Source organism: Puntigrus tetrazona, chromosome 20, assembly GCF_018831695.1.
Source record: "Puntigrus tetrazona isolate hp1 chromosome 20, ASM1883169v1, whole genome shotgun sequence".
NCBI classification, from domain to species: Eukaryota; Metazoa; Chordata; class Actinopteri; order Cypriniformes; family Cyprinidae; genus Puntigrus; species Puntigrus tetrazona.
This window is the reverse complement of record NC_056718.1, coordinates 11,863,760-11,885,949: the sequence shown is the minus strand read 5'-3', so window position 1 is coordinate 11,885,949 and position 22,190 is coordinate 11,863,760. Positions and strand designations below refer to the sequence as shown.

Sequence of the window (22,190 nt, the reverse complement as noted above, 5' to 3'; positions counted from 1 at the left end):
CACGAATAAATAAAAGAAAACTTGTTTAAAACTTAAAATGTAACTTACTCTAATTACTCTAGTTGTCAGATGATCCATATTATCAATGTCTAAACTTAAGAACTTTGTGAAAATGTATGAATATGTAACATTAATGTCTGTTATTGCTAAACTGAATGCATTCTTGCGTAAAAGTATTAATATAGTTTAAAATATCTTGCCCATCCCAAACTTTTCATCTGCGTGAAAAGTTTATTATATACTTATACACATATTTTATAATAACCGAATATACACAACATAAAAACCACAACCAACAAACAATTCAGAAGCAACGGAGTACATTATGCATACTGAAACTTTCACAGAAATTAATTTCCTGCCTCAGAGGTGTGTTTAAAAAAAGTTTTAAAAAGCATGAATGAAGCCTTCAGTCATGGCAGTTACAGTAAAAGTTAAAGGGCTTTATTTTCAGCCCCATTCACTGTTGTTTCATTCTCTTCCACTCCATTTATCCTCACTCAATCTAGTCGCAAAGTCTTGACCGGCACGGTCCATTATTCTCTTTTGCTTTCACCATCTCTCTCTCTCTCTCTCTCTCTCAGACCCTCCCCCATCTGTTTCTCTCTAATTGCATGCACAGCACATAAAACAGAACCAGACTGTTTTCTTTTCACATAGAATGTCTCGTTGCATCCCTCTTGCTCTTGCTCGCTTTCTCTCTTGCAAACTGTGTATATGTCTGGATTGTAGGAATGCGAGCTGAAGACATTCCTCTCCGGATTGGCCGAAAAGACATCACCCATCACCATCAAATGGGATTACCAGCAGGGAAAGTGAGAGAGTGAGACGGGAGGGGAACGAGCAGAAAAGAAATAAGCCCTAAACAAGGCACACTGGAAGAGAGGTAGAGTCTAAACCAGTCCCTGCTGGCAATAAAACGGTTAGTACAATGGACTTTATGGACCAAAACTCCACCAAGCAAACCATCAATTAACGGTGTTACTGCTGACTTGAGTATAGTGCCAACCAATACACACACATTAAAGTGCTAAACATTCAACTATTTAAACTTGGAACGCAAGTGCAAAAGACAAAGCCACTAACATAACATCTTTTCCAGATTTTGGAGGCTTTGAGTTTGAATAACCTACTTTTCTTGCCAAAGTCCTGTGCAAAACTGTGCTGACTAACAGTATTTTCACTGAGCAGAGCACTTCTGATTTGTTTTCTGCACCTCTTTCAATGCTTTGTATTCTTGTAACTAATTCTTTTCGTATTCATCACCATCCTATCAGTTATACATCCTCCGTTTTTTACTCTCATACACCGTACATACACATCAGTAGATTAGACTGTCCTCTCTCTTTATTATCTTATATTGTTGTCAACTTTCTCCCAATTAGATTCTGTTGCAATTAAAACATTCTGCCCTAAATAGTAAATAAGACAAAAAAGTAGTCAACACAAGGAAAAAGGTATTGCACAAAAATAAATAAATAAATAAATAGAAAAAAATAACTAATGGTTACATGTTCTCTCACATTTGCATCAATGAAGAGAAATAAGTTATTCATTAAATGACCTACACTCAGTCATGAAAGTTACTCTAAATACAGATGAAAAGTTTGTACCTTGTTTTTCACCTTGTTAAAGTTATTCCCGTCGTTGGTAGGTAATTCCTTACAGGTGTGTGTGTGAGAGTGTGTGTGAGGACTGCGGCGCTCACTCAGCGGCTCTCGTCTTTATACTGAACGTGCAGACACGCGCCGAGTGACGCGGCGTCTCGCTGCAGCGCTCCGCTCTGACTCACCGACGTGCTCCACTGACATAATAAAAGTCCGCCAACTCGAGATCTTACACAATAAAAGTCAACCCGCTCAACTTTATTTAAGCTCAGCTATAAAATATAAAATTGTGTATAGCATTCGAGCTAGGTATTTGACAACGCAACTACATAATTAGGAGTTTTAGTGTTGAGAGAACAAAAAGGTAGGCTTACAGACAGACGTGTACAAAACCTATTCATCTATGCATGCCACAATGTAGCACATTATAATAAAATAAATCCAGATTGTTTCATATAAAACATCCAGAAAGATGGAAATTCAAGTCCCTTACATCACTTCTAATCCGTGTGCTTGCCTTGGGTTATCCTTTCGCTGTTTAAAACCTTCAAATCTAAACCTTAGATAACATCTCACTCTTGGAAATGATATTGGTTTGTTTTAAAAACATCCTCTAAAGCATGTAAACTGAACACGCACACTAAAAGTTGGAAGACTAAAAGTAAATATTGTACAATCTCATGTTATTTTGGTTAAACAAAATTAGAGTAAAGAACAAAAACACTGTCTAAACCGTGCAATTATTGTTGTTTTTTAATCTTTGATCATCTTCAAGGATTACTTCTCCCATCAGTCATTCTTTTTGTTTGAATTTCAAAAGATTGTTTTAATCTAAGACTGTTTATTCAGATAAAACTGTATATCTTGCACTGTAGAAACAGATTACTGACAATTCTTGATTCATTTCTACATCTGCGGTAGATCAAATGTGCTAAAATGTGCTTTTTATCCCCACCGTTCTTGACAATTGTGTTCTGCTGTGCTATTTGTGTATGTGTGAAAGCATTCTAACTTATTTTAGGCTAATGGGAGTATGGGTGCAGTTATCATTTCTTTCTGGATGTGTAATGTCTATTTTAAGTGGTGCTCTGTCTTCTTCAATGTACCTCTCCTCGTGTGTTTGTGTGTCGGGGAGCAGATGAGTCGCCCCCATGACTCGCTCCTACTCGGTCTGTTTAGCCCTCACGCTAATTCTCGGGAATGACTCATTACGGCCAGTAAATAGCAGGTCGATATCTGCTGGTGTCAATCTTTATAAGAGCTTTCACAAGAAAAGCCCAATACTGTACATGTTCAGATCCGACTTATTTCAAAACACTAATAAATGTTCACACTTTTATGTGAACATACAGTATAAGACAAACAAAAACACTGAAATATTTCTTAAAATATCTGCACCACAGAAGAAAGAAAGTAAAATACGTTTACAACAACTGTGAGCACATGAATTTTATTGCAATGAATTTTGGAATTCAGTGAACTGCGCCTTTAAGTAATTTTCAGATAACAAAAAATGACGTAACAATCCTAAATAACCCCATCTGCAAACAGTGCAATTCCCAGAGCACCAGAGACTGTGAGAATGTGTCATAGATAGTGTTTGATAGAGAGAGACACACACTATCTATATGTCTAATATGCCAAACATCTTTGTCTGCTGTCCAGACATAAGACCTTTAAGCTCTTGACCAGACCTTCAGTTAGACTCTAACTTTCCATCCTGTCAACACACAAGTGCCCCGCTCTCTCATTACAACATCTCCCCCGTTCTCATACAAGGAATAGTTTATCCAAAAATGAAAACAGCTCCATCTTTTGTGTTCTGCAAAAAGTCAGTCGTACAATTTTGGTATGACATGAGGGTGAGTAAATAGATTTGAGTTTTTTGGATTCCTAACTGTATCTATTCTGTTTTACATCAAACATCTATAAATGTGGTCGTTTTTTATCTACAGTACGAATGCAAACTCCCACGCTGTATTTCCAAACCAGCATCTAAAAACTTCCTAATTTCCAAATGACTCATTTTTCGAACAATTTTGCTTCTCTCTTTCACTTTTCCTCTCTTTCTCTGGTCTTCCAGTAATTTTTTTTATTAAGATGGCCTGTTCTGGATTTTCTCTTCCATATTTGGAAAGCTGCTCTATTCCCAGTGGGTCACTTTAACACAACTATCCAATACAGTGCCGAGCCTCCGATCCCCCAGCCAATCCCACATCCCCCCGTCTCCTTATAAGGACTGCACATAGTCAATAGTATTTGTCTTCACTCTGGACTTCTTGGCCAGACTGTGCTGCTCAATCATTTCAAAGTAAACTGGCTGAATTGGTCAAAAACAAAGCCAATGTTTTTACTCTACAAGTTCACCGTGATAAATTTGTTAGCCTTTTTCATGCTGGGGTTATTAAAATGTGTATTTCATATTATAACCACATATAAGCATCAGCAGTACCTACACTGAGGCCAGAAATGAACACTTTTGTATTGAAAGGACGTATTAGTGAAGCCATTTATAATGTTACAAAAGATTTACATTTCCAATAAATGCTGCTCTTTTGAACTTTTTATTCAACAAAGTATACTGAAAAAATGGTAATATGGTTTCCACAAAGATATTATAAGAGATAAGTAGTACAACTGTTTTCAATGGTACATCAGCACCGATAGAGAAACGTTTCTTGGGCACCGAATCAGCATATTAAAATGATTTCTGAAGAATTGTGTGGCACTGAAGACTGCTGAATCATCATATATACTAAATAAAGTGAATTAATAAACGAATAAATTAATAATGTCATAATAATATCGTTTTACTGGATTTTTGATCAAATGAATGCAGTCTTACCATAAGAGACTTCTTTCTAAAACATGAAAAAAATCACGAACTTTTGAACGGTATTGTACCTACTTTCAGTCTACGTAGCAATTACCTGCCTTGCCAATTGGCAATTATCTACAGCATTTTTATGAGCCTCAGTTGTATCATATATAAATAAACACAAAATAAAAGTCACAGTCCACAGTGGAAACTCTGGGTTCATTTCTAAAAACGAGGTTCACAAGTCCAAGAAAAACCTATTTGTGCATTTTATCTGCAGAGGTGCAAGAATGATAGGAAAATGTTTGGGGAGCTGTGTAGCTCAACTAAATCGTCTGCAATAAACCATTTTCTTGTCGCACTTAAATTGAATTTTCCTGTAGAAAGCGTCTCTATATGCTTGTTTTCTTTTGGATGTGCTTCTAAACCACACGCAACGCCTGTGCAAGAAAATGATTGTTAATACACCATTTGGGTCTTTACGAGCAACACCTCATAAACAAACCAGCTTTGAGAAACAGCGCTGAGTCACACGCCAGAAATGCAACCGGCTGACCGCTGCATTTAACCTTAATACTGGGCAGAACAGTATGGTTTTAGCAGTTCAGCTTGACCTCGGCTTCATCTGCGTTTACTACCATGACTGAAAAACTGACTGGAGAACCTGACTGAAACGGTGAAATGCAGAGCAGCTGCCACTGAGATGACTGAGAGTTAGGCTTTTCAAACTATTAGACCTCCTTCACTGGAACTAAACTGATCAGAATAAAACAGACACACTACCGCAATGACCACATCAGCGCTGTAAAATCAAGCGCGACATCTGAAACCGAAAAACCCATTCGCTCGAGAGAAAGCTGGTGTGGTTGCGGTCAAGAATAAGAGAGCTCACTGAAATGTGACCAGATTGTTTGAGAACAGCCCTCAGTTTGCTGCAGTTGTCTCTAGTGTCCATGACAACAACCCCACTGTGGCTCATGGAGGTTTGTGGCAGGCGGTGCGGTATGGCAGCAATGCAGTCGGCATGAAGACAGCAATACAAGCACTTCAACCAGGATTAAAGACTTCCTTTCTCATCTGTTATTCTCTCTGTCTCGCTCTTTATCTCTGTCTCTTTTACTCTCATCTACTTTTGCCACCATGGCGATCCACTAATCCAGAATAAACAAAAATCCTTCTGTTTCGGTGAGCAATCGTTTAAATATAAACACATAATGAATAAGGAGGTAAATTATCGCATCATTTACTTCAAAGGGACTTCCTAGGAGACATTCTGCGTCTGTCTGGCTCTCAAGACATCTGATGAATTAGGGTGGGGAATTCTGGCTCATCAGGTCATGACCTCGGAGCCAATATGGTACATTTATACATCACAGACTGGTCACAGGAAGTGAAGGATTATTGTCTGTCTGGCTGACTTTGGTGTGGCTCCGACAGGAGTCGGCACCTTTTACTTCCTGGAAGAATGTAAAAGGATCCGCTGTACCTCTTTCTTCACCCTACATTCGTCTCTTAAACACTGATTCTGATAATAAAGCTAGCAAAACATTATTCGCCACAGATGTTTGGACTCAAATCTCATAAGAGTAACATGACATAAGAGTAATATATCTTACATTTCTTAAATCTCATCTGAGAAAACAGCAAAAGTGTTATTATTCATATTGACTGTGTACAGCAAAAGCATTGTGCTGATTTAAACTACAAATATGTGCCTCTGAATATTTTCTTTAAATGTGTAGATGTAAAATGCAATTTCCGTAAAAAGGATTGTATATGAAGTTTTATACACTACAATTGAATAGTATATATATATATATATATATATATATATATATATATATATATATATAAGAGGTAGGATATAAAACAAAGTCCACTTGCACTTTTTTCTTCAGTCATGTCTTATCTTGCCTTTGGTATAGAGTTTTTGCCAGCTGTGTCAGAATACTTTACTTGCTTACTTCTCAAAAACCTTCAGATATTGTGAGCGCTGGTATCACATAACTACTACTATGCTGATGCCAAGAAAAGAATCCAAAACCAAACAGACAGTGCATTTACAAAAACATATCCTGAGTTCTCATGAAGGAACAATTAAGTTAATTTGATCCACTGGAAAAAAAGAAGGCTCTCACACAAACCTACAGCACAAATATATTAGAATACAGCTTTAATTCAAAGGGGCTTTGTGAAATGTCTCACTATGATAGCACACATATTCATCAACCTGTACAGCTGATATCAGACACCACTTGCTGAGTATCTTTAATTCATCATCCGCACAAAAATACGTACTGAAAATGTACATTATGTGACAGCACGTATACCCTAGAGCATAATGCAGACGGTCTTCTCACTTTCTCTCTGTGTGTTTCTTTACAAGCTCCAGGTGTTATCATTTCAGTGTGGTATGGACTTTACACACTGTGAAGCATGTTCTCATAAAACCCCTGTGATTTCAGCCCACCAAGCTCATAAATCAGAGGTGCACATAACCATCTCTCGCTTACACAGATGCTCCTCTGAAAATAAAATCTCGGCTGTAACAGGAATTTGGTTGTTCAGATGAATGACACAAATTGAATAATGTACCTTCATTATAAGCTTAATTTTTATATGCCATATTCGCCCACAAAAATTGACCCACAAAGCCTTTGCTCTGGGTTGACTGCGGGGTTGACGCCCACCACACACCCTGTTCGTTCACACCTTCCTCTGTTTCTGTCTATCTCTCTGTCTCTTCCTGTGCTGAAGGACATTGGGCCCTGTCTATATCACAAGGGCCCTCCTGCTGTCACCAAAGTCTGCCAAAACACACTGCGCAGTTTCCTGTATGGCATGAATCGCCGCATGGTGTAGCGTCAGAGGCACGGAGAGCGAACAAGGGATCAAGTGTTAAAAGATTTGAACATGTTAATCAAACTGCACAGTGCAAAGGTGTTAAACGATGAAGGATGTTCACTCATCACTCGGTTAGAACAATGAACAAGCGCCAACCAAAATCTCCACCAACATAAATAAGCTAAAAAAAGTATGAATGTCAGCTGCGTTGGTTATTTACAGCGAGTCTTGCATTTCAGTCTTAAAAATGGTTAAATTTGAGTGAATGTTCTTTTTGTAATAGATCTCTTTAGTTATTAAAATTAAAGCATGGTTGTCCCAAAATGAAAATTCTGTCACCATATACTCATGTTGTTCGGGCTCTGTAAAATCATAATATAGTCTTTTTTGTTCAGTTTAGAGCTTGACCCCAATCCTCGTTCATTTTTATTATATAAAAAAGAGTGAAAAGATTATGAATCAAAAATGTACTTTTTGTGTTGGGCGGAAGAAATGAAGTCCGTTTGGAACAACATGAGAGTGAGAACTGTGACAAACCTTTCATGTTTGGGTAAAATGTTCAAGACAAGATATATAAAGGGAGGAAAGGCTGAGAAAAGAAAAACATATTTGCGAGCAAGCAATTGCTCCAAAGTAAATACTTTTAGTAGACAGCACCAGATTGATTTTATTTTATATGACATGCATCGTATCAAAAGAATGCTGCAGCGCCAGTAAAGCCCAATAGCTGAAACATGAAACATGAGACCAGGTGAAGTTTATCACCCTTTAACTAGTTTACCCAAAGAACATGACCGGAGCTGCAAACTCATACTTTCCACTCATTCTCTAATTGCTTTTCGGCAAACAACATAATCACAGACGTAATTGATAAATCACCGTAACGCTGAAATAAAGTTGAACTAAAGGAGAATTCAGATCACAGGGGACCTGTAAAAGATAAATGTCAGCAGCTACAACGTGACCTTAAATTCCCAGTTCATCATTGTATTCAAAACACTGATGTGAACAGCAAGTTATGGGAATATCCAAAGGAAATCAGCTGGAATGTGTAAACGGGATTGGAGGGTCAGAAGGCAGGGTTCAGGTCTGGTTGTACCTGGAGGATGCAAAGAGACGATAACCTGCCACACAGCATGCAGAAATGACCCCCGGGTAATTGTACAATTATGAAATTCCTGTTTTTACAACTAAATGACAAGGTAAAGTGACTAGTCCTGGGTAGAAAGCAGTGGGGTGGTGTGTTTTTCTTTGGGGGAGGAGGGTCTTAGTACCTGCTCCCTGCTGTGTTGTTTCTAGCGGTTGATTTGTGACGTTGCAGTGGAAAATCTTTCGGGGAAGCAGCTTTTTATGGCAATAATTTGCAGAAGCTCAAGCAAAGACAGTGTTTTGCCAAACGGCATGCCATTTAAACCTCAACTTGGACCTCATCCATGAAAAGAAAAAGATTGTCCTTTCATAGCTATCACATGCCGATCAAACCCACGCACATATGCCTTATTCACACTCAGGTTGCATTACCCTATCTTTGTTTTACCTTTCATTTGAGAGGTCGTCTGCTTGCTCATTTGATCTGGAATCACAGAACGAATGGGGAAATGTATGGAGAAAAGTTACGGATAAAGCCACAAGGGCTACATGTTGCCCTGTATTCCCGGTACAGCATGTATACAGTGCAAAATTTTCCATTTACATGATTTATTATGTATACTAACTAGAATGCACACAATTGATTTTTTTTTCCTCTTTCTTCCCAAAATCCACCCACTAAACACACACGCATTTCTTTTCCTGGGTTGTAAAGAAGGCAAGGCATCTGAAACAAACGGAAATCAGTCAATAATCACAGACACAAACAGCTAATAAGTATAAGGGCTATGTAAAGGTGACCAAAATGTCACACTTAGACACAAAAACATCAATGTCACGCGCAATCCAGACAAGATTACAGAGCATTTATTTATAACATTTATATATATGAGACTGATTCTGCCTAGAGTCAACAAAGACTCTTTTGCTTTTATGTTGCTGCAATTCAGATGTTTATGAATCTACAATTTCATCCTTTGATCACAGCCACAATAAAAGCTCATATAACAATTAGTTTACTTTGCTTTAGACAAAAACTATTGATTAAAATGTTAGATGTCGCATTAAGGTTCACTTTTATAAGGGGTTTATAAAGGCGTTCTTAAATGACTAATATAAATCATTGTTTTTATTTAGAACTGCTTTAAAAAAAATGGTGATTTCAATGCAATGCCTGCCAAATAGTGAGCCATTTAACTCACATTATAAATACTTAATAAACATATTGGTTTATTATTGATTTCATTCAGATTGATCTGTGTCAGAATTAACTAAAAAAATGATTTGTCGTTTAGTTCTAAACAAATTCACTAATGCCAGGCATAAAGTACATGATTTTCAAAGTCATATGATCATTAGTTTTTCTCACTACATGCCAGTCTGAGGCACCTAGTTGCTGTTGTGTGCATACTACAGATTCTCTTTTTCCAATGTGAACTATTGGTTTGTTAAAAATTGGTGAAGACATGCAGTCTCTCTACCAGAGTAGAGGTTGTTTTGTAAAGCCTTTGCACTGATTCATTAAAAAGATTATGTTCATAAGAGTCATTTGTTTGCCATTCATACATCAAGGCTCCCACTGTTTGCTGCTTCCTTCAATAAACATGATAAAGCACACTTTAACGAGATAAAATCTGACAAACTTGCATACGGATAATTTCCTGTTGATTGAAGTCACAGTCTGGATCTCTCTAAAACTAGCACATCTTGGAGGGTCACTGTAACTAATCGCAGACATGTAGGTACTGGTTGCTCTGCATGTTAATGCTGTGCCCTTGGGCAGTGTACTTAACCTTATCTTGACCCTAAACTTAAGGATGCTGTCTTTAAAAACTGTAACAGTTCTAGTTAGAGTAAAATTTCACCTACTGAGTAATCTACAGCCAACTACCTTCAGGCAGTGAACAGTACACCTAAACCCACAGTCAGACCAGTGCTGACACAAAATATGATGATAAATGATAGTGTAGTATCAGATACATCCAATACTAAAGCAAATGATCCCTCTGAAATCCAAATGGAGTCATAGCACAACTGCTAAAGCATATGCAAACAGACATACCACACACATCACCCAGTGATTTATGGCACGCAGCAATGCCTGGCCTCTGACATGGTGATAAAGGGCTGGAATGCATTTGTTCCTAAGTGGGGTTTTCCCATTAAACCACCTACTGACATACGCAGGCAGCTGGGGGTTGTACTGTACATCACCAAAGAAACACTGATGAACTTTACCCCTTTAGATTATGCCCTAGTTCGATACTGGTAGGGTATAATAAAAATATGGCTACTCTCATATTATATAATATGTAGAAAACTGCCTGTAAAATAGATAGTGTGTCTGAATATGCAGTTTTCAGAAATAACCAGATCATATACTCTGCATCTGATGGACATATTATCCCATGAGACCACAGAACAAGAGTCACCACGCTGCAGAGAACAACAACACATCCTAACGTCACAGGTCACATAACAATGGCATTATGGTGGACTGTATTCATACTATACACCTGTATACAGTACACCACCCTTTGAAACGTTTGGTTTAAATAAGATTTTTAATGTTTCTGAAAGAAGTCTCTTCTGCTCACCAAAGTTGCATTTTTTTAAAATATAGTAAAGCAGTAATACTGTGCAATTGTTATAATTTGAAATAACTGTTTTCTATTCATGTGACGAATGTCATATGGTCCTTCAGAAATCATTCTAATACACTGATTTGTTGATTTTTTTTATTATTATTATTATTATCAAAATTCTGCTGTACTGCTTAATATTTTTGTGGAAACAGGGATACATTCTGGATTCTTTGATGAATAAAAAGTTCAAAATTCATTATTACTGAATAATATTAATTGCTTTAAAAAAATCTATCTTAACCCTAACATTTTGAAAGATGTACTTTTTTTCGTTGAATTTAATACATTAGGCAGTGTCAGGTGGTGTTAGTGAGCGGGATATTCTCTAGAGAGCATTTGATTGGATGAAAATCTGTCTAGTGCAGGATGAGTCACCAGCATTTGGGTCCATTTTCTCTGAAAAACACTGTAAATTTGAAATGCGTTTATCTGCAAATGCTTGCACTAGCATATGGACGGATTCAAAGCTAAAAGGCTTTATATATACAATGTTGTGATAATGTACAGGATTCAGCTGCAGTACTCACAGTTTAGGTTTGGGTTTGGTGGGGAGAGGTGGAGCTTTAACCGCTGAAGGAGATGGAGGCTGAGCCGTTGTTTCCTTCACACTCGAAGGTGAATTTAGACTCTCATCTTGTGGCTGGTTTAAGGCCTGACCATTTTGTAGAGGTTTGTCAGGAACACTTTCCTCAGGCTCTTTATCTGCGGAGACCTGAACCGGTAGCGCGGTGACGCTGGGCCAGATGTCCAGCTCATTGATCTGGAAGGCCTCAGCACTTGGTGGGGTTTTGGGCGGGACTTCCAACAAACTAATCTCAGTTGGTGGAGGAGGTGGAGGTGGGAATGATTGGTTGTCCTCAAACACACTGTCATCCCCAGATACGCCATTGCTGGGCAACTCTTCAGCAACTAGAAATCCAAGATAACAGAAGACATAGTACAGTTCATTATAGGACGAGAACAGATTTCTGGATGATGAAATCCAGTTAGTCGACATCAGTGAACTTCAGTTGAATACAGAAGGAAGTATAGGGTCTATGAGTAACCAGGGAAATCAGTTCATAGTTTCGTCATTGTTGAACAATCAACTTTAACAATCACTGCAAAATGCTGAAACACACGTGCGATGGAAGACAACTTATTATAACTACCCATAATCCTGGATAAACTGTTAATCCAAAGCTAAAACGTAATTCAAACCTTTATCGGACATAAAATCTGACTGAGATTGTCTCAGATTTACTTAAATGGCTCTATAGTAAACTTAAGGCTTAGGGACTCCTGGAAATATAAGTACACCCACTCCATCATGCTGTATAAACATTCATGCCTCTCCTGTCTTTGCCATGTGACACACACAGCTATCAGCACGTACTGTATCCTCTCTCCTCACCCACCCTCCGATCCTGGAGTGTTGTGGATAGGATGTGGCTGGTCGGCCTCATGCAATTGACATGTTTTCGAGATGAACCGCAGTGGGCCCCATAAAATGTCATCGAATGATCACAGATGGAGTTGCGATGCCTTTTTTGGAAAGGGCATTTTAGTTTTTTTGTTACTGCTTTGTAAATAAAGTCATTATGATTCCTGTGTTACATCACTTATATTTACTGCTTAAATTTGACAGCATGCTGTAGTGTTGAAACCATCAGCTGACAGTTTACTGTGCTTAATGTTGTTGTCTTCAAAGGTTTATCCCTTGGCCTACTTTCAACTCGGGGCACAATACATACAAAACAAAATTATTTCTGGACTCAAGCCATAAACTGGAGCCATGCATTTTGTGTGAAACAAAATTTTAAACTTAATGCAAAGATCGACGCAAGAAGAATGTATTTATTTTAAGATATTCTTTCTTCATTATAAAAAATTCTGTAAAATATACTACTATTCAGATTTAGATTTAGATTGAGTTTTATTCAGTTCAGATTTATTCATTTAATATTCATTGTATTCATTTATTCAGATTTATAAAAAATGTATCAAAGAATCATGGAAAAACAAGTATCAAATGTTCAACAAAATTTGTAGGCTGTACTTCTAATAAGAAATGTTTCTTAATATCAGCATATTAGAACGATATCTGAAGAAATCCAGAAACACTAAAGACTTATTTAGCTATGCCATCACAATAAACTTATCTATTGATTGATTGAGAGAGACTTCTTTTGAAAACATTAAGAAAAAAATGCCCCCAAACACTTATATAAGACAGAGGTTTTCAATATATTACACTGTTTGATCACTGATTTTTGTCATTGATCATTGATGTACATGTTTCTTTAAATGTGAAACTCTTTATTTACATTTTTACATCACTGCGAACTTTGATCTCAGATATAGTTATTGTAGAGAGAGTAAACACACCTGGGGTGACAGTGAGCTGTGCCGTGCTATTAACTGAGCCGTACTGGTTGGATGCAGTGCAGCAAAAAAGACCTCCGTCTTCAGGGAATGCCTCTGCAATCACCAGCGTACAGATTTCCTCTGCAGGACCAATCACAGGAGTCGTCAATATTACAAGTAAAAGCAGACTAGAAATTAACACGCACATAAGCTTAAACCATTCAAATAGATTGTGCTATACAATTTACTATAACCGCCGTGCCAACAATGCTTTTTCCAGAGATATGAGAACCACATAACTATTTCCTGTATAAGGAAGGGATGTAGACAGGTGATAGACAACTAGATAGACAGGTGTGGTGAATCTAGACAAGTAATTGATGGTTATAGAGGTGATTCAGTAGCAGAGAGAAGTCTACTGCGGCAGACAGAGGCTGTGTCTCATTCCTTTTCCTTGTTTCTTATAAGGTGATTCAGTAAATTGGGAACACCAGTTCAGTCACTAGCAAGGGCCTTGACCATTCAACACCGAGACAGTGATGAGTCAATGACCTGCGACGGCATTACAGATGACGAGGCTCATTGACGTAGGCGGTATTTGTCAACAAATATTGTTTTATTACTTTCATTAGTATATCATCTATATTCACAGTAACTGTTAAAAATGAACAAAAACAATATACGAACTACTGAACCAGTGCAGACTGAGACATAATCAAAGATAGAGGTGAGAGTTAGAAGTTGAAACAAGTGAAAACAAGTGACTCATAAGCGGTGTTGACATGCATGTATCCTGTTCGAGTCATTGCTCGTCCAAACCGCATATTGCATTGTTATGATGTCACAAATGTTGGGCTTAGAGAGAATTATTATCTTGATAAATCCATATGTACACATGTATCTGGAGGAAAGTGTTTTGTGAATAAGAGGAGTGGAAAGAGGGGAAAGTTGAAGTAAAACACTCACCGGGTTCTGCTGCTGATCTTGGCTCTGATGAAGAAGTAATATGGGAATTAAGAGAGAAACACAAACATCTTAACAATTCAGTCATTTTCAGTCTACCAAACCAAAGGAAACCAAACATAGTTTCTCAAATAGTTACTCAAAAAAGTACAATTCTGTCAACATGTATTCTTTTAGTGTCAAACCCAGATGACTTACTTTTTCCCCTTAAACACAAAAAGGTGGTCACTTGAAGTATTATAAGCATGTGTATTTATCATAAAAGTATTAGAAAATTGTTTCATATGACTGTTGCACAGAAAAAAATCAAGTCATGCAAGAATTTTCATTTTTGGGGGACCTCTTCAGTTTAAAGGTGCATACAGTGATTTGGTGCTAATTTAAATACATAGTAATTGATTGTGTTTTATGACTTATCTGAATGAGATGATGACTGAACTCATAATAGCCCATTAGCTATTGCTCTATCCACTTATTTTTAAACTCCATTTCGTGATATCCCAGTATTTACCAATATCCCTAATTAAAACACACAATTAATAGCAATTTTAACACTTGCTAAAGAGCTACTGAATGCCTCTTTAAACAGTTCTCTTACTCTTCTGCAGGATGCGGAAGTCAGGGGAGTCCTGGATCTCCTGGCCCTCTCGAAACCACTGAACCTGCAGAGGAAGACTACCTCTCACCCGGCACTCCAGAACCACCACCTGACCTTCAGTTGCCTGCGCGTCCTGCAACATCTACAGAGCAAGAGAACCGCAGGTTAACACAGAATACACAGACCGAGAGGTAAACAAAGGGAAAGAGAACAGACAGATGAATGGAAAATCTGAAGAGACAGATGAAAAGATGTACAACCACTAATTCTGCTCTTTCTTCATCACCTCTTTCATTCTCAAGTACATACTCTTTCAGACTGACGACATAACAGACATGGAGGCAAGAAGCTGTCAGCAACCCATAAAAGTAAAAAGGCGGAGAGTAGTTTGTTTATACATGTTTGTGTGAGTTGCTTTCTGTTGTGTGTTCGTTCTCTTTGAAGCTTTGTGTAAGTGTGTAGCATGCTTGTGGTTACACATGACGTGTTATAGGTTTATTTAAAGTTCAAGTCAAAAAGTATGTCTATACAATCCAGTCATTTTATCTGTGTGCCTGTTTGTTTAGGACTACGATGATGACACAAAACCATCTATTATAAAAAGGCAAATCTTCTCATTAAGAAGATTAAAGACTTAAAGAAGAAAGACGGAGTGGGATAGTGGAGAGAAGGGGGGGCTACTTTTTTTTTTCTTTAAGGAGGTGGAAAATGATTTAGCACACTAAGCAAACATTGCATTTGGCATTGAACTCTGAACCTCTGCCTAGGCCTGCACAGAGAGTCACATGACACCGATCACATACACAGAGAAAGCCTAGAATGAATTAGAAAAGCTCATGCATTGATTAATCTGTCTATTTATCAAAATATGGTTGTGTTATTGAAAACTGCTGGAGATGTGTGTGTGTGTGTGGCCGTGTCATTACCTTAGTAAAGATAGGGGGCGCTTTAACAGGAGCATCACCAGTATAGAGTGAAGAAACTGGACTCTGGACCTGACAAAGAGAGAAAGAGAAAGAGAGAGAGAGAGAGAGAGAGAGAGAGAGAGAGAGAGAGAGAGAGAGAGAGAGAGAGAGAGAGAGAGAGAGAGTTATTATGGTTATTATGGATCTTTCCAGAGATAGTGAGTTTTTTTGAGTCCATCTGCTGTCATTGCCTTTAGACATATTTGTGCATGTGTCTATTTGTAGTATATAACTTATTACTAGTTTACTAACTTTACTAACATATTTCTCAACTTGCAGCAATTTATAGTATGCCGTTTCAGTGCCAAAAAATAGGTATGGTCTGTGTATTTCTTACTCTCTGCGGCGTGATAGAAAGCGGCTGGACCAGTGTGGAGCGGTGAGGTTGGGCGTCTGGGCTCTTTGGTGACGATGTGTGTATCGTCAAAGAAACTGAGCTGGTTTTCTTTTGCGCCCTGCATGAGAAAAAATATTAGCAACACTAAAACACACCTCATTCAGACCTGAGAGAACAAATCATCAACACCACATAGGCAACCTTCAAGAAAACATTTAGATATAAAGCAAAGAACAGTTTTCCCATCTTGAAAAAAAAATAGAGGTTGTGACTGAAAGAAACGGGTATTTTGAGTCATCCTGGCTAAAAGTTGAAAAGATTTTGTCAAGCAATGACAAGTGAATCAATCTTTTTGCTCTGTCACAGTCCATTAAAATTTCTTCAAGTGAAGATACATTTTTATTACTTGTGACCCAGTTTAAGGTCAAATGTAACAAACTAGGCAAAAATATAGAAACAGCTGGGTTATATTTTGCCTCAGAATAAATCGGTGGTCAGAATTTGTTTCAGTGCTGGTCAGGGATATTATATTTCCCTAAAACTAAACCCATTCATCAATCCATCCATCCATTTCAAACTACTTTATCCTTTGCAGGGTCACAGAAGGCTGGAGCAGCCCATTTAGGCATTTTGGGCCACAGGCATCTCAGGCCGTCCTGAATGAATGATCAGTCCATCTCAGGGCCCACACACAGACACACTCATTCACACATTCACCTTCAGGCAACTTATAGCGTTCAATTCACCATGTTCACTGCATGTGGATTGTGCGGGAAAATAAAGCTACAACCATTTTTTTTTTTTGCATGTTAATTGAACTAAACTAAATGAAACTAAAATAATAAAAGAAACAACTTAAATATTTTATTTCAACTAACTCCCAAGTCAACGTTTCTCATTTGTTTAGTTTAATTTTTTTGAATGAATCAAGTTTAGTTTAACTTGATATACTAAAATGCCTAAAACAAAAACTAAAATAAAAAAAGAGAAAAACTAAACAGACTGAAAAGATTACACACGAAAAACACAAGAAAATTTAACTGAAATAAAAATTGTAATTAAAATGGAAAACAGTCAAAATTAAAATTAAAACTATAATAATATCTCAATAATACTAAAAACAATAGTGTTAGAAAAAAACAACATATGCTGTAATATTTCTGATGCCTGGGCAGATCTTTGACTGACTGGAAATTAGAGTGATATCCTATTTGAGCACATTAAAAAAGCTATATCCAACCCTAATGGGTAAATACGGGTTTATTTAAAGTTTTAACAGTCTGATTTTTATAACATTAGGTCATTTAATTTAAAGTGAAAGTTTCCAACAGCAAATATACAGAAATACAAGCCAAGACAAGTTAATAAATTGTATAATGTTGCAAATTGTTTACATGCTCTCTGTGTGGGGTAATTCTTCTCTAACACGCACCAACTTACACACACACACACACATACACAGTGAAGTAATATCCACTCCACTGTGTGAATTTTCACTATGCAGTTTACACCTTATAAATGACTTTGGAGGCAGTGAAAGCGTAATCCCAAATGGGTGCAATGATGTCACTGGGAACCAGAGCCAAGCTCTTAATAATTTATGTAAACAGAAAGGAAAGACTGATAGGCCAGTAGAGACAAGAGATGACAGGAAGAGAAATAAGAGGATGAGTTCAAAGGTGACCGAAGAGAGTTCAAGCGAACACACAAATAAAGAGGATTAGGCAACAAGATTCCTAAATTCTAGATTGATTATTGGTCTTCTAAGACAGCTTTGGCTATTTTTTAAGGTCACTGCATTCACAAACAACCTGCCATGTTCTTCAGGAGGAGCAATACAAACTTTCATGGCAGAGGATAAATTAGGGGCTATTAAACTGAGTCTGGGGTCAAAGGGTTAAAGGCCATGCAAGGAAAAACATGCTGAAACACACATACTGTGGCATGGCTCCAGACCTAGACTTCGACACGGATCCTTCACCTTCTGAATCTGAAGAAGAAGCACCTTTACAGAGAGAAATATAATGAGAAGAGGAAAAAATTCATTCCTGGTTAAAACATTGCATGATGACTTCCATTTACTGCAATACAGCATGAACCAAATCCAGACATTTTTAATAGGAATCCACATGAACAGGAGTTTTGTATGAAGGTGACAGAGTTCACTGAGCAGATTTCACTCATCTTCACATTAGTCACATGAACCGACCCTGCTGACCAACAGATATCTGCTTGGTTTGACAGTGAATTCTGTGTGAGCTGTAAACTAAGGTCATTTCAGACCCAAACAGACCCGTTTAATAATAGAAACCTTTATGGCACTTGGTGAATAAGGGGCTATTAGATAATATATAGTTAGGGCCAGTTAAACTGTCAGCTGCGGACTAAGGCCAAAGGGTCAAAGTTAATGTAAGGAAGAACCTGCAAGCATTCTTCACCTTATCAGTTTTGATGATAAAGTATCTTTACAGATTTTTGCACTAAACTTTCACAAATGTTATTGCGGCCTAATATTATTAAAACATAATTACAATTTGAAAAGGTACAAGTAATTTTTACGAAAAATATATATTTTTTATATTTCTGTGCATTATAATATGCATTATTTTTCTTGTTCTGAATATATTTATACATTTTGTCTACAAAATCGTGTAAGATAATTATTTTACTAAAAAGGGCAAATTAGAGCAAGAGTGCAATTCCAAAACAGCGCTGATGAAGACATGCATCATTTTATTTACATGTCAACCAATGCAATATACCAAGCGCAGCACAAATTAGCATAGTCCCAAACATAGAATAAAGAAATGGGGCCAAAAAATGAAAAGTTGCAAAAAGTTTTGATAGAGCTGGTATTGAGAGATTCCTAGAAGTCGCCTTTTATTTCCTGAAGCAAATTAAAAATAAATGATGCTCGGATAATCTGTTCTTCTGTCATTCCAAATAAATTTATAAATGTGGAAAGAAATCCTTCCCCTCCTAACATGCGCTCTCTGTTCTCTGTCCTAACAACAATATTTGCAGCCATTTCAGGTGATTCAAAACATGCTTTTTTGGGCCATTAAATAAGGCCATAAATGCGTAGTTCATTTGAATTCTATACTATACATTTTGCATCCGAAAGGGAAACTCCTTAAAATGCATATGCATTAAAGTCAGGTGCAACTCCAGGCACACCATCCTCACTGTAAATATTTATTAAAGACTAATTCATTCAATTTTAACCCCAAAAGATGGCTGTTGCTGGAGCAAGCTGCTAATAAAACTGTCCCAAAATATCTTCATTGAAGGTTATTTTTAAAACCCTACTGACAAACAGTTTTTTCTTAAATGAATTGCAACCTTAGCCTATGCTTAAACCATAAAAACATACTTTTAAGTACATTTACCCTGTTTAAAAGTATGTTTTATTACTTGGAACAAAAATTAAACTATGTCCTTACCTTCAATATAGACCTCTGCAGAGGTGTTGTCTGCTCCCAGTGCGTTGGAAGCAACACAGGTGTACCTGCCGGTGTCGTCTTCAAATGCTTCAGTTATCACCAGAGTGTGCAGGTCACCATCACGACAGATCTGGATATCAGGGCAGTGGTGCAGCTCCCGGCCCTCACAAAACCACCTGTCACGTGGAAGAGAAATGAAGGCATTTCAATCAGTGGGAATACCCAATTATACAGATCAAATATTGCTCAGTTAAATTAGATATCATCAAAACAAACAAATATCGCATTGATTTATCGCACAAAATATGAATATTGCAATTAGGAGGAAAGTACTAACCTAAAAAAAGGATCAAAACTGTAGCTGTGGCGTACGTGTGAGAACGAGGCTAAATAAATGTAAATGAAAGACTGAGCTCATGTTTACTGTAAAACTACTGGCCACTTAGATGTCTGCAATCAATTTTCTCTTCTAGTCTCTGTGTGCGTGTTTCAATCTGGTATTACTAATCCCCGCCAAATCTCTCATCTGAGGGTGAGTCAGCTCTAAAGAGACCGAGTGCAGATCTCCCTCATTAGAGTGATATTTCCCAGCTCATCAACACTGCAGTGCTGGTTAAACCATATGATTCACCGTTTCATCAAAAAGGGCTTTATCAAAGCTTAAGTACTGCGCTGGCAGTCAAGCTTTTCAGTGTTAAAAGTTAAGCATGGCTGTGTCTAAAAGTATATTTGCATCAATTACTCCCGAAAAATGCATAGTATACACAAAAAGTAGTCAATATAGTACATTTAAATATTATTTAATATTAATATTATTATTTATTTGTTGAGTATTTTAGCCATTTAGCATTTTTCAGTGTTAAATGAATTGCAAGTAGTCTATATTTTTTTAATTTTGACACAGCTACAAATGGCTTTCCCTTCAAAAAACCTGTATAATTGCTGAATTTGCATACTTCGCTGATATATAATAGGTGAAAAGTACTTTCATACTTTTTTCTCAGAAATAAGAGAAACAAAGTCAGAATTGTGAAATTAGAAAAACCCGAATTATGTAATAAAAACGCTCAATTACAATTATTTTTTATTCTGTGGCAAAAATATTTTTTTATAAATATGGTAGAGTGTTGTAATGTTAAAAATAAACAAATATAAGATTAAAAATATTATACATGTTTCTATCTTATCTCTGCTTTTCAAAACAAGTAGTCCCAACAGAGCAAAGTGCTGACAATTAATGTAAAACACTGAAGAGAATCTAAGCTATTGCTTAGTCATGACATTAAGCGATTCTCAGACAGGGAGGAATGTTTAGATTGATGTGTGTGCACAGCTGGAATATGACACATCAAACACTCACACACCTAAAGCGGGGACACCGCACTTCACTGTGATGCACAGGTCTGGGAATCGTAAAAGTGTGCAGGGAAAGTCCTTTACTCACCACACACTCACACAAACGCAATTTCTGTTTCGATAAATCAGTTACTTGAGATATCAGTGTGTGTTCTAACCCCCCGAGGCATGAATATAAAAACTCCTGAACACCTGTGACAGTATGTTACGGGAAGCAACAACACACACACACACACACACACACACACACATGCACAGTCTGGGTCAAAGCAACTCTAAACCAAGCCTCCTCAATACATCATATTGTGCGATTCATTCAAGTTTTCTTTGTATTCCAAATGTCCCAAACCACTTTCATCCATTCATCCACCCTCACAGACACACTCACACACACGCACACTTTGAAATGTGTCTGAAGTCGTCTGGAATGAATTCCGGTTTAGGCGCACAGCTGTTCATTCAGCTCGTCTCCGGATCTTAAAATACTCTGGGACATCATTAAGACTTCTATAAAGAATCCCAGCATTCCGGAGCCTGCTGAGTCTGTTTCATTCCATCCTGGTAGTTAAAGATTTTATCCATTTCCCCTTCATTCGAGTTACCAAATCAAGTTCTTTTATCCATTAAAGGAATAGTTCACCCAAAAATGAAAATTCTACCTCATCATCGTGTCATGTTGTTCCAAAGACTTTTTTTAATCTTTGAAACACTAATTATGAAATGTTAACGAGGCATGAAAGGATTCAGGACAGGCAATCACAAGAAAGGTTTCATTTAGTAAAAAAAAAAAAAAAAAAAAAAAAAAAAATATATATATATATATATATATATATATATATATATATATATATATATATATATATATATATATATATATATGAAATTCTAATCAATAATCAATAGTGTATCATATATAGTATACGCTGAAGCACATGTGTGCATCACACACTAGAACAAACCTCATTGGTTCTAATGCATCATCATATAAAGCAATTCTATCTGTACAGAAAACAAGCAGTCATTTTATTCATATGGTTAATTTTACAGCCGGTTTGGATCAGTTCAAACTGATTTAGTTACCTGTACTTACGAAGGAGAGACAAAAACCTCTTAGTTTGTGTTTTGAGTTTCAAAGATCAACCATTGTCTTTTGCGCATGACATTAGCGAATGAAATATG

The 22,190-nt window shown here is 37.1% G+C and overlaps 1 protein-coding gene across 9 annotated transcripts in view; it reads right to left on the bottom strand.

The window, feature by feature from the left end:
* palld (palladin, cytoskeletal associated protein) overlaps positions 1-22,190 on the bottom strand; it is a 74,964-nt gene that overhangs the window by 21,967 nt on the left and 30,807 nt on the right. For 5 of the 9 annotated variants that reach the window (XM_043219010.1, XM_043219014.1, XM_043219015.1 and 2 more), the window contains 9 exons: positions 19,656-19,831; positions 18,151-18,217; positions 16,213-16,330; positions 15,837-15,905; positions 14,911-15,052; positions 14,316-14,339; positions 13,371-13,490; positions 11,531-11,912; positions 8,807-8,842 (listed from right to left, as the gene is read on the bottom strand). In XM_043219010.1, the coding sequence (XP_043074945.1) occupies positions 8,807-8,842; positions 11,531-11,912; positions 13,371-13,490; positions 14,316-14,339; positions 14,911-15,052; positions 15,837-15,905; positions 16,213-16,330; positions 18,151-18,217; positions 19,656-19,831 (1,134 nt within the window). Of the gene's footprint in view, positions 1-1,613; positions 1,769-8,806; positions 8,843-11,530; positions 11,913-13,370; positions 13,491-14,315; positions 14,340-14,910; positions 15,053-15,836; positions 15,906-16,212; positions 16,331-18,150; positions 18,218-19,655; positions 19,832-22,190 lie in introns of those variants that run through there. The other 4 variants (XM_043219011.1, XM_043219012.1, XM_043219018.1 and 1 more) reach the window with 4 other exon arrangements.